Source organism: Oryzias melastigma, linkage group LG7 (genome assembly GCF_002922805.2).
Source record: "Oryzias melastigma strain HK-1 linkage group LG7, ASM292280v2, whole genome shotgun sequence".
Classification (NCBI taxonomy): Eukaryota; Metazoa; Chordata; class Actinopteri; order Beloniformes; family Adrianichthyidae; genus Oryzias; species Oryzias melastigma.
The window spans coordinates 10,642,477-10,655,313 of NC_050518.1; the positions used below are offsets into that span (position 1 = coordinate 10,642,477).

The 12,837-nt window shown below is 38.7% G+C and overlaps 2 protein-coding genes across 6 annotated transcripts in view; one reads left to right on the forward strand and one right to left on the reverse strand.

The window, feature by feature from the left end:
- Positions 1-5,135, forward strand: part of kcnd3 (potassium voltage-gated channel, Shal-related subfamily, member 3) — a 114,386-nt gene extending 109,251 nt beyond the window's left edge. For all 5 annotated transcript variants that reach the window (XM_024293794.2, XM_024293793.2, XM_024293796.2 and 2 more), the window contains 2 exons: positions 252-511; positions 2,631-5,135. In XM_024293794.2, coding sequence (XP_024149562.1) covers positions 252-511; positions 2,631-2,805 — 435 coding nt within the window. In that variant the 3' untranslated portion in view covers positions 2,806-5,135. The remainder of the gene's footprint in view (positions 1-251; positions 512-2,630) is intronic.
- A 1,054-nt stretch (positions 5,136-6,189) lies between these two features.
- ddx20 (DEAD (Asp-Glu-Ala-Asp) box polypeptide 20) lies at positions 6,190-11,691 on the reverse strand. The gene is made up of 11 exons (XM_024293792.2): positions 11,398-11,691; positions 11,222-11,316; positions 10,772-10,940; positions 10,578-10,692; positions 10,317-10,459; positions 10,031-10,169; positions 9,857-9,915; positions 9,585-9,667; positions 7,832-7,937; positions 7,445-7,546; positions 6,190-7,371 (listed from the first exon to the last, which is right to left on the reverse strand). The coding sequence occupies exons 1-11, from the start codon at positions 11,591-11,593 to the stop codon at positions 6,317-6,319; spliced, it is 2,262 nt and encodes a 753-aa protein (XP_024149560.1). The 5' UTR covers positions 11,594-11,691; the 3' UTR covers positions 6,190-6,316.
- Positions 11,692-12,837: the final 1,146 nt, after the last annotated feature.

The following is a 12,837-nucleotide window of genomic DNA, read 5'->3' on the forward strand; positions in this document are numbered from 1 at the left end:
AAAAAAAAAAAAAAAGAAACTGTAGACCAGCTTCCATCAGGGGGGTGTTGAAATATCTGTTATCACACAATCTGAAAGGTTTAAGAACACATTTTTAAGGGTCAATCTCTTGGATTTAGAGCCAATTCAGATCATTATTTAATATTTGGTTTATTTGTTTAATTTTGATCCTATTAACTTAGTTAATCTATTAACCTATATTACCCTTAATAAAGAACAGTTGTTCTGTGTCTCTATTTTCCTTCCTGTAGAACCACGAGTTTGTGGATGAGCAGTATTACCAGCAGAGCTACCTGGAGGGGGGGCTGCAGAACTATCCCCCTCGAAGCCCCTCCCTGTCCAGCCAAGACGGCGTGACGGGGACGTGCTGCAGCCGCCGAAGCAAGAAGCACAACACACCTTTACGGAACGCCAGTGCCCCAGCACACATGCAGCCTTTGACTCACCCGCAGACGCACCACCACGGCCTGCAGGAGCTCAGCACCATCCACATCCAGCCTCTCAGCACCAGGTAACGGGAGAAGACAAAAGACATTCCATCAGTGGACAAAAAATACCAACGTTTCTTCAGATGTCGCCCTCTACCACAGTGGATGCAAAATACAAGTTAAAGTATGAAAACTTCTGGGTAAAAGTTAATCTCTTTTAAGTGAAAGATGCAAAATCTGTTAATTATTGACTGATTTGTTTCTAAAAGCCAAAATCTTTCATCTGAGTCCCAGATGATGATATTTTTTCTACTAGTAATTCAAACTGCTCCCAATGGCAGTATTCTGAATTGATTTAATTCTTGGTTGTCATGAGTGAATGCAGGAATTTTAAACAAACTTGCATTCCTTGTTTTATTTAAAGTATTACATTACTGATTGATATTATTGTTGATATTAATTATCATAATGACTTTTGCATTTATGGCCACAACAGGTGAGAAAAGTTTCAGCCTCTACAAACTAGTCAAATTGTAAAAAAATAAACTAAATCTTTAAAAGTACAAAATGTTTCAAGTATAACATCTGTTTTTCAATTGTGTAGAATAAAATCCCTTTTTAACTATTCAAATTATAGTTACAAAAATACAAGAAAAAACCTTTTAGTAAGGAAACCAATAAATATTGATACATTTTATTGCAAGTATGTATTATTTATTCAATATTTCATTTTTTTATGTATACAGGCTGCATAATGACATGGTAGTTTGTGCTTTTAAAAGACAAAGAAAATGTGCTGCTCAAATCTCAGCTGGGCGCTTTCTATGTGGAGTTTGCATGTTTTCTCCAGGCTCTCCAGCTTCCTCCCAGAGTCCAAAACACGCTTCTTAAGTTTGAAGACTCTAAATTGTCCTTAGGTATAAATATGTGTGATTGTGTGGCCCTGAAAAAGACTGGTGGCCTGTCCAGAGTGTACCCCACCATCATCCAACAGTAGCTGGATTTGCTTTTGTTTTTTTTTTCACGTAACGTAACATTTTTTTTTAAACTAACTTTTCCTTTTAACTTTTTTTTAACTAAATGTTGTATTAGACATATTTTACTATTAAAATGGGGGTTATGAATCTTTTGACACATAAGGTGTATATTTGTATAAACCTTTCTTGTAATTTAGGCTAAACTTTATTTATATTGATTATATTTGTATAATTTTTTTTTGTTAGACCAGATGGAAAAGAAGAAGAGGACATAGGAGAGGGGGGTATTAGAGATGAAAGGGGGAAATTTGGAGTTAAGGAAATTTGAGGATTAATTAGAGTTTGAAGATGGATGAATTTATTATTTGTTTATACCAACTTCATTATTAGTATTATTAGTGTTATTATTTTGTAATCATTTTTAAAGAACTAAATAAATGTCTGATGTTGGTGAAATTCCAATAGTATGTGAACATAACCAATATTCTCAAAATCTTATGAATTAGTTTAGCTATAAAACAGCAGTAAACATTACAAGATTAGACTTTTAAACTTCAATTGAAGACATGACTTTGATTAAGTGCATAAAAAAAGTTATTTTTCCCTCTCAATAGTATGAAGGAAGCTAAGATCATCTAAATCAGGCTTTGAAATACTTCTTGGAACACTTTTGTCTTTTAAAAATTAAAATCCAAACTTCTTTTTACATGAGTCCAACATCAGAGCACCAGTAAGCAATGATAGGTAATGCCAAAAAAACATATTGGACTATAGTAAAATAGTAGATAGAACTAAACAAAAAAGCCTTCTGTTTGGTCTAGGATGTTTACTGTCAATAATCAATAATCAGTAACATTTTAAGAAAACCATCACAAAAATTGTACATAAATCTCAAAAGAAAGTTACCAAAAAGCAAATAAAAAGGATCAAAAGCGAAATAATAGTGATATTAACATATATTGGTAAAAAGATAATAAATTATCTTAATATAATACAAATTTGTGAAGAAAAAACAGTATCAAAATTTGAATCTTTTCTGTACAAATGAGCCAACGTTTTCCAGATTTGCAGAAAATTTCCACCAAAGAAAGTCCCAATAACTCTTTCTCAGCAGCTGGTCTGGGACAAAACAAAATTCCCCTGAAGCTCTCTCTATTCATCTTTTGGCCAAAACGTTTCTCTAGGATTATCCTAATCCAAGATTTTCTGACATTTTCTCCTGCAGTCGCTCCAGTTTGAACATGCGCATAGATGAGCCAGCACCTCTGAACTGCCAGAGCAGCCAGATCACCACAGCAATCATCAGCATTCCCACACCGCCAGTGACAACTCCTGAGGGCGACGCCCACCTGCCCACTGGCCCGAGTCATCAAAATGTTGTGAAAGTGTCTGCACTTTGAGGACTGGAGTTCTGGGGGGTCCACACTGAAAGACAGATTAAGACTAATTAAGACAGACAAGGACTGATGGAGAAGGCGCTCAGAGACCAGGACAAGCCCAAGCGGAGCCTGCCCCCTGCTGGCCATGCGCTGTAACAACATGGACTCCCAGTACAGACGGGTGGTTGTTAGGATCTTCATGTTAGTATTTGGCATAAGTGTGCACATACAAGAGTGTGTAAGTGAGACAGCAGAAGAAAAAGTATGGAAGCAAGTGCTTCCTGTTGTGTCGGGTGATTCTCCCAAATGTGTCACTGTGCAAAAAAAAGCACCTTTTTAATGATTCCTGCTTCACTTTAACAGGACAAAGAAGGGAAAACTCAAAGGGAAAGGAAAAAAAAGTACATAATCTGATGTTTTTCTGCAAATCTGTAACCCTGCCCTTTTATTTGGTAACATTTTGGCCCGCTTTATCATTTCGACAAATTTAATATTATTTCAAGCTAATACGTGAAAGTGACTGAGTGTCTCTGTGATGACATGAAGGGTTTGTGACAGAGTGTATGTGCATCTTTGTTAATAGAGGTGTTCCTGAAAGGAAGCGCGTTTGTGTGTGAGTGTTTCTCAGCCGACTGCAAACGTGTGTTTCGATTCTTCTGTAGGGGTCTCTCTGGTTTAGTATCCGGTATATTTGCCTAGCTGCCACTCTGAGGGGTTCATCGCACATGTTTCTGTCCAAAATTCTCAGCTACAAGGCTTGTAAAACAATATGTGCCTCTTTTGCCAGCGTATTAAAAAGAAATATATTTGTTTTGTAAATTATTTCTCCTTCTTTTCCCTTTTAAAGCCCCCTCTGACCTCAGATGACTCAGTATATTTTTAACAAAGGAATGGAAAATAAAAAAAAATCAGTTTAAATCTTAATGTCCACAATAAAAGCACAAGGCGTTTGCTGAGAATTTCTGACACAAATCTGCCCTGAGCCTGTGATCTTTGTGAATATTGTTAATAGAATATTTTGTAATATTTGACCATCGTTTGGCAGAACCAGTGAAGCCGTCCTCTTGTTATAACTCTCCTCTCTGCACCCTTCTTGTTGTTGTCCTGTTGTATCCTAACCTTCTATGTATACAACAGTATGCTTTCAGTAGTCTTTATGGCCGTCAGTGTTTTATCTTCCAAACTCAGCGAGCATTTTTCAGAGTTGTTGGGTATGTGTACTCTGTGTGGTAAGGAAACTTGGTGTTTGTACTTTCTGTCCTCCTTGCTGTTTCAAGGGATTTTATTTATTTATTTATTTTATTTTTGAATTATTATTCTTTACTTTCTCTTCTGGAGACTTTGAAAGCAAGGTTTGTTGTTGAGGTGACTGCAAGGACTCAAAGGACATTGGATCTGTGGATCTCTGCCACCTTCAAAAAAAAAAAAAAAAGCTATGCCGGTCTGACTGTCCCTCCCAAACGAGAAGCTCCTATCACCAAAGTTTGTAAGAACTAATGACTAATGGTGGACATTCAGTCCAAACTGCTGCCGCTCGTATGAACTGTAACATCTCATTAATAGGAACCCAGTTTACACAAACAGGAAAGAACAGATGCAGTGGGAGCAGACCAACAACTGTTAAGTAATCTATTCCACAGAAGCAGAATGTGAGCATAACTATATCTGAGCATCCTGAGAACTCCTGCTTCACTCCTCGTGGATCCTGTGAACCTAAAGCCAAAACTACTATACAAAATCGGGGTGTGCTGATCTCCAATCTTCATAGTAGTGACCTAGTACTGTCGTTGGTACTGTGACGATTGCCTTCATCCCCTTAGATGTTTGGTCGACTGTGCTCTAATTTACATAGAGTATAAAAAAGAAAACAAGCACAGGCAGACAAAGCTTAGTGTATTTTAAAAGTAAGTTTAAAGACATTGTCTCCACAAGTCGGATAATCAAAAAAAAAAACAAAAAAAAATTCCACACGTGATGTCTAGGTTGATAAAGAAGTAAGGCTCTGCACATTTTGTTGCTGAGAACGATTAAATGTCTTATTTCCTGCTTCACTACAGGTTTCTTCACTTTCAGATGACTATATTCCGCTCAAAAGTGTCAAAAAGACTGTATTTTTATTTCTTAACAAATACAGATCTGTGGTTGTGTTTGTCTCTTTCTCTGTTACGTAGTTTCCTTTGTCTTCTCTTGGCACTCACTCGGTTCTCCTCTCACTCTTTGCCTTCCTGTGCCACCTGTCACTGTTGAGACTTCTGCTGTGCGTATCTTTGTCAGGTGTTGGATATTATTTATGACTTTGTCTTGTGTCCCGACTGTGAATCGCCTGATAAAACATCTATATCTGCCACAAATTCCTTCTCTGCTTTGCCTCTGTATCCCCCACGTGTCCAAGAGTGGCAACAAAGAGATAAAGGCTTAAAAAAATATAACTTTTATTCATGTACCATAAAAATGTTCCATCAGAACTTTTAGAGGTTTTGTTCCAGAGTGAAATAAGTTTAGTTTCCTATTTAGGCAATTTAAAGATGAGAATAAAAAGTCCTAAAATAACCAACTTTATGAGAATTTAGTCTCACAGGATCAGATGGACAACAGAAAATCAAAACTAGGACAATCTAGACCAGGAGTCTGTGACCTTTAACGATAACAGAGCCGTTTGGCCCAGTTTCTTACTAACCAAAATCCACCAGAGCTACAAAGTCCCACCTCACTGTTAAAAAAAATAACCATTTTTGTCTCTTTTTTCATTTATAAAATGAAGTTTTTAAATATAAAATGATTGAATTACATTAGTTTTTTCTATATGCAGCTATTTTTTTTGTTTAACATACAAGTTCCTTTCAAAATAAAATACATCCTGTGTCAAAACAGAATCCTTCTGCAGCAGATTTACTGAATTTAAGATGCAAGAAGGTCAGAGATGGTGTTTTCTTTGATGCGTCTTCTTTTTCTTCTCATTTTCCTATTAAATATAAACACAGAATTGGTGAATAATCGAATTATTAAATGGAACTATATACTTTGAGAATTTAATTTGTGAACAATAATGGACATTTGTGTATCAGATGTTAGAATATGGGCTTTAGATTTACTCAAATAACATACAATCAAGAAATAACAAATAAAAAAACTACAAACTCAGTATTTACTCAAATCCTTAATTTTTTTCTTTTAAGACAAAGAGAAGCAATGGAAGGATGTTAGCATGTGGCTCTGGAGTCTCAGGTTACAGACCCCTGATCAAGACAAAAGTCTACATTAGATTAATATAAAACAGGAGTTTTTTTTATGCAAAAAGCAACAAAGACATATTTGCATCCTAAAAAAAAAAAAGATCAAAACTTTAATACTTTGTTTTGCATTTAAAAGCCAGATTGGTATGTAAACATAAAAAAATCAGTAATACAGCGATCAAATGAGATGATTTATTACATACATAACAAGATCAATACAGAACAAGAAATCCTGCTGAATGGACAAAAAGCTCTCCTTTTCAGAGAATTCCCGACCCAACAAACAAACTCCAGCTGGTTCAGTGCTTCATGAGTTCCTCCATGTAAACTGCATTCATGCGATAAGCTGCCATCCAGCTGTGAGCCACATTGTAGTAGCTCTGATAGCCCTGCTCTGGAAAATGGGGCATGGAGTTATAGTAATCACTCCAAGCTTTGTAATAGGCTCTCCAGTACGCCTCAGAGCTGCACTCATCATCCGTGTCCATGCTGTCCTCTTCATCTCTTCTCCGATTCCCTTTCATCTCGTCCTTCTTACCCTCTTTCTTCACTTCATCCCTGCGAGTCTTTGTTGGAGCTGTCCGGTTGGTGCCTGGTGCAGAATCCCTGCTTTTGGGGTGAGGCAAAGTTCTCCCGCTCGAGCGGGCCGTCTGATCTCTTGTCCAAGGCTGAGGGGGTTTCCGCACAGGGGGTCTAGTTTCCAGCGGAGGTTTATTGACCGTTTTACGTTCAACTGGTCCTTCAGTATGATTAGACTCTGCCGATTCATCCTCCACGTCTGACTGGGAGCTAGAGGACACAGAAGGTGACCTCTGAGGGCTAAAACTAGGCTTCAACTGTGTACTATCTTGTGGTAAACTTTGCGTTCCATCTTCATGGAGCATGACAAACTCCCTCTGCACGTCCTTACCATCGCGACCTCCATACTCTCTTACTACCTCCACAGATCTCCCCAGCCCTGTGGTGATGAAGGCGTGAAAGTCCCGCTCCGCCTCCTCAAAAGTCACAAACTTCAAGCTGCAGTTCTTGAATGAGCTCAGAGGAGGGATCTTGGGCAGGGCGTCCTGCAGTTCTTTTCGAGTCGGCGCTACGTCGGGTTTCTGTGGTCGCACGGCGCTCCTTACATTTTCTTCAGCATATAGATCCTTTGTGGACGGTTGGATCTTGTCAGCCTTAATTTGCCTGTTCCGCTCCACAGCTTGATCCTTCCTCTGATCAGAAGCGGGGACGACAGTCCTTGATGTCTTCTTCTTTTCAGTTTTGGATGACAGCACAGATGGGGGCACTGGGATGGAAGCGTCTGCGCACACATCCCAGTCACATGACTCGTCCATCAGCCCGGGCTCTAAGACCACTGAAACAAAAGAGAGTCGTTAGACTGCGAAGTATTTTCCTGTCAAACAGTCAAAAAAGTGGGCGGCACTCACATGGCAGAGCACACAAACTAAGGCCACACTTCTGAGCAATGGCCATCATCTTGTTTTCTTCTTCACCATGGCAACAGTAGGTCACAGCCAGCCCATGAGTGCCTAGAAACAAAACAAGGAACAGAAAAGCAATAAAGAAAGCTCCTTCTTGGAAAACTAAACTGCAGTGATACATTGATTTTTTTATTGCCTTTTGCCACAACTAGGTCATAAAAATGAAAAATGTGTCCTTTTTTTCATATTTTAGATTTCTTATTATTTCACTTCAAATTCAGATGGACATTTTGACCTGAAGGTATTTCAGTGAGTCAAGCTGATGGGAAAACATCTGCAGCAAAAACCTGCCGGTTTCTGAATATGTGAACAGATGAAAGATCTGAGGCTCACCGAAACGTCCAGCCCGTCCGATTCTGTGCATGTAGGTTTCCCAATCCTGCGGCACGTCCAGGTTTATAACCAGGTTTACTTTCTCAGCATCGATTCCTCTGGACGTCTGTCCAAAGGGAAACAAAGGGGAAGCAGCACCAACATAACATCATAAGGCTTTCCTGTACACTTATTTGGAGTTAGATGTGTGTAGATATACGGTGGAGGATAAAAAGTATTTAGTCTGCCACTATTTGTGCATGTTCTCCCACTTAAAAAGATAAGAGGTCTGTAATTTTTATCATACCTCAACTATTAGAGACAAAATAAAAAAAATGTCTGATTTTTAAATAATTTATCTGTAAATTATGGTGGAAAATAAGTATTTGGTCAATAACAGAAGTTCATCTCAATACTTCGTTGGAGATGACAGCAGTCAAATGTTTTCTCTAAGTCTTCACAAGGTTTTCACAACCTGTTGCTGGTATTTTGGTCCATTCCTCCATGCAGATCTCCTCTAGAGCAGTGATGTTTCTGGGTTGTCGCTGGACAACACAGACTTTCAACTCCCACCAAAGATTATTTATGGGATTGAGATCTGGAGACTGGCTAGGCCACTCCAGGACCTTGAAATGCTTCTCACGAAGTCACTCCTTCATTACCCGGCAGTGTGTTTGTCATGCTGAAAGACCCAGACACGTTTCATCTTCAGTGGTGATGGAAGGAGGTTTTCACTCACAATGTGACAATACATGGCCTCATTCATTCATTCATTCTTTCCTTTACACGGATCAGTCATCCTGGTTCCTTTGCTGTAAAACAGCCCCAAATCATGATGTTTCCACCCCCATGCTTTACAGTAGGTATGGTGTTCTTTGGATGCAACTCAGCATTCTTTCTCTTCCAAACACGACGAGTAGAGTTTTTACCAAAAAGTTCTATTTTGGTTTCATCTGACCAACATTCTCCCAATCTTCATTAGCAAACTTTAGACGGGCATACAGGCCCACAGGGTAAGATTTTGTGGGGAATATCAGATGGAGGGAGATCATCAGTGGTCTTGTACATCTTTGCTCCCACACTTGAGTTCTTCACACCAAGCTGCTTACTTTTAGCAGATTCAGTCTTCCCAGCCTGGTGCAGGTCAACAATTTTGTTTCTGGTGTCCTTAGACAGCTCTTTGGTCTTGGTCATAGTGGAGTTTGGAGTGACTGTTTGAGGTTGTGGACAGGTGTCTTTTATTTAGTTAACGAGCTCAAACAGGTGTCATTAATACAGGTAACGAGTGGAGGACAGAGGATCCTAAAAGGGAAGGTACAGGTCTGTGAGGGACTGAAATTTTGCTTGTTTGAAGATGACTACATTTATTTTCCACCATAATTTGCAGATTAATTCTTAAAAAAAAAAAAAAAAAAGACAATGCAATTTTCTGGATTTTTTTTTTCCTGAATTTGTCTACTATTGTTGAGGAAAACCTATGATGAAAATTAAAGGCCTCTAATCGTTTTAAGTGGAAGAATTTGCACAATTGGTGGCCGATTAATTCTTTTCCCCACTGTATATAAAATTCAGAACTCAGGTGACATTATTTAGCAAAGAAGCCAGATATTTTACATATATGCTTTAGTTCTCGTATAAATAAGCTACGGTTGAAGGAAAAGTCCAAATTTGAGTTCCTGCATTCTGTTTGCAAAAGCTGAATGAGGAAAAAAAAAGACAAAGTAAATACAGTAAATAAAAAAAAAATGTGATGACTCCAAAGCTGTTCTCTCACCAGATCAGTGGAGATGAGCACTCTGCACTGGTACTGTTTTAGTTTTGACATGGCTTCCAGTCTCTGATCCTGACTAAGTCCACCTGTACACATAGACACAGAGCATGTAGATTATTTATCATTGCCAAAAACAAACAAAAGCACAAAGCTAAACTGTTAAAAACTTTCATGGTCACACCTGGTTTATGGTTGTCAAAAATAATTCAAGAAAATAAATCTTTTTCCCCTAAAACTGATTTTCTTGCACAAAGATATTACAGTTTCTTTCTCACCTGATATACAGACAGCAGGTAAGCCTTTGGAGGACAGGATGTCTGCCAGGTGCTGGGCCCTGCCACAGAAAACAGCACATTTCAGCAAGAAATCCATTCTCTCCGTGCTCGGTAAAACAATTAACCGACAGCAGCAGCTGCGGAGTGAAGGTAAACACGGAAAAGCGCACGCACCGTGTGTGCAGGTTGGAAAACACTAAAGCTTGATTGAATGGGATTTTACTGAACAGCTCCAGTAAATGTTGCACCTTCTCCTCAAAGACCTTGTGAGGAAGAGGATGGGAAGGCACCAGCTTGTAGAACTGCTTCAGACCTGCCAGGGGGACAAAAAAAGTCGAGAATCAGGTTTGATGCTTAATCTTATGTTCAATCTTAAAAAGCATTTTAGTGAAAAAAAAACAAAGAAAATTTTGCTTTTTTTTTCAGGGAATAAAATAATCTTTTTCTCAAGCAAACTCACCTTTCAGTCCCATGTCTTTAGGATTGAGTCGAACAAACGTGGGCTCGTTCATGTAGCGGGTAAGGTGCTGAGCCAGGGATTCTGGGTACGTGGCAGAAAGTGCGAGCATCTGTTTGTTGACAGGCAGAGCTGAGAAGATCCAGCTGAGGAAAGACATTGGTGGGTACAAAATGTCATGCTATATTTTTGGTTAAATGTGGACATAAACATTTCTACAGCTACTAAGAACTGGAGACAGAACAGTGCGTGCATCCCCCTTACTTGATCTGCTCCTGGAAGCTCCCTTCCTCCAGCAGCTTGTCAGCTTCATCCAGAACGAACAGTCGGATGCTGGCGGTGGACAGCATGCCCAGCTCGATCAGCTGTTTGATGCGACCTGAGTGGACGACCAGGAGCATCCTCATCAAATACCAAACTAGAGGATTACGTGAGCCGATTGTGGAATGTCCTCCTACCGGGTGACCCCACAGCAATGTGACACTTCTTCAGGTGGGATTTGTCCTGGCTCACAGGTCTGCCCCCGATGAAGACGTGACACTCCAAGCCTTCCATGGCACAGCCGACAGCCATGACCACCGAGTGGATCTGCACCGCTATTTCCCGCGTGGGAGCCAAGACAAGAACCTGCAGGAGAACCCAAACTGTTTATGTGCAAAATGGGACATAATGTACAAGTTGAGATTTGTATTTTAAAAAAGTACTTCTAAAATAATGTGAGGTTAAAAAAAGAGAAAATGTCGTTAAGATCCACATAGTACATTTAAAAAACATTTTTAGTGTGCTATTTTTCTTGGCAAGTAAGAAGCTTAAATGTTCTACTAGAATGAGTGAGGCTGAAGTTTTTGTTCGTAATTGCACGATGATAACTAATAGGTTTCTTGCAGAGGAAGTGTTAGAATACTGACCTGAGTGGCAGGATTCTCCAGGATCAGAGAGTCCAGGGCGATGGTGCAGAACACGCATGTCTTTCCTGTCCCAGACTTGGCTTGAACAATTAAGTCTGAAACCAGATATCTTAGAGTAAAAACTACTTTCATTAATAATTTGATTAAAACGGTAGTTAGAGCCACTAGTTACCCACCGAGTCCACATCGACCGAGCGGGATCGCTTTCAGTTGTATTGGCGAAGGTTTCTGGAAACCAGCAGCGGACAGTCCGTCCAGAACGGGCTGCGACAGCAGCAGAGAGCTGAAGTCGATACCCTCCGCCAGGAGCACGTCCTCGGTCCTTTTTCGCGTTTCGATATCATGGCCTGCTTTTCTCACGGAGGACGCCATGTTTCTATCCGCTGTTTACCTGCGCGACACTCGAAAGCGCGTGGAAGCAGCAAGTTTAAACTGCGATGACTGCCACCTACTGGCATGGAGGGCAATTGGAATCGTTGCTTCCCCACTATGGGTCGCCGAATGTACAAATTCCCCTCTTGAAAATGATGTGACAATTTTACCATATTTAAACATTTATTTCCATGATCACTGCATTTATGTCACATTTTGTGAGTCCTTTTAAACATAAATCCATTATCTGTGACTTGAGGGTGTGACGATGAGTTGATGAATCAATTTAGATTTCTACAAATGTGGTATAATGTTCTAACAGTGTTCCATTGTTATTGTTTTAATATAGAAAAACAACAGTGGGCTGAACTTCATAAAACTTAAATGTGATGTGTGTTCATTTGTTTACCTGTTTGTACACATTTAATTTACACTTCAAGGAATCTCTAAAAGTTAACCTGTAAAGTTCAGTAACAGGTATTTATCTGAATCATACTGGGTATTTTTTTTGGCTAAAGATGTCCTGGATCAATCTTATGTATGTGAATCGGGTCAAATCGGATTGTTCAAAATGAACCAAAATCTAAAGGGAATCGAATTGTTGAAGAATCGTTACAGCACTAGTATATACCAACGAATAACTCATTGGTATATACTACTCGATGCTAAATAAATACATCTAAATAAATACTAAAGAATAAAATATAAATGTAAAATATAACCGTCTTTTTTTAGTTATATGTAAATAATAAGTGGGTTAAATCTGAGCACATATCTAAATATGAATGCAAATGTTAAAAAATATATCTTAATGTTAAATCTAAATACATATATATGCTGAATATATATCTAAATCTAAATTTTATATCTAAACATAGAATATAGACTATTACATACTAGTATAGTATACGATACTAGTATATATACTTATAGCATAGTTACATTGAAATTGTCAAAACAATTGGTAAATTTAGGGATATAGAATGTAATGTTATATTACATTACACCAGCCTTATATGAGTCGACTGAAGAGTTTTTCTTCAATTTGCTTGCCGATAGCCAAATTTAATAAAAAAGTTTTTTTTTCCATTTTTTTTTGGGTTTTTTGCTGTTTTACAGTAGTAATATATCGAACTGAAACAAAACCATGACCCAAAAATTGACCATTAAACCGAATCGTAGGAAAAGTGAATTGTTACATCCCCAATAGGCACCTGAATTACAATTTATTTTGTTTTAATGAC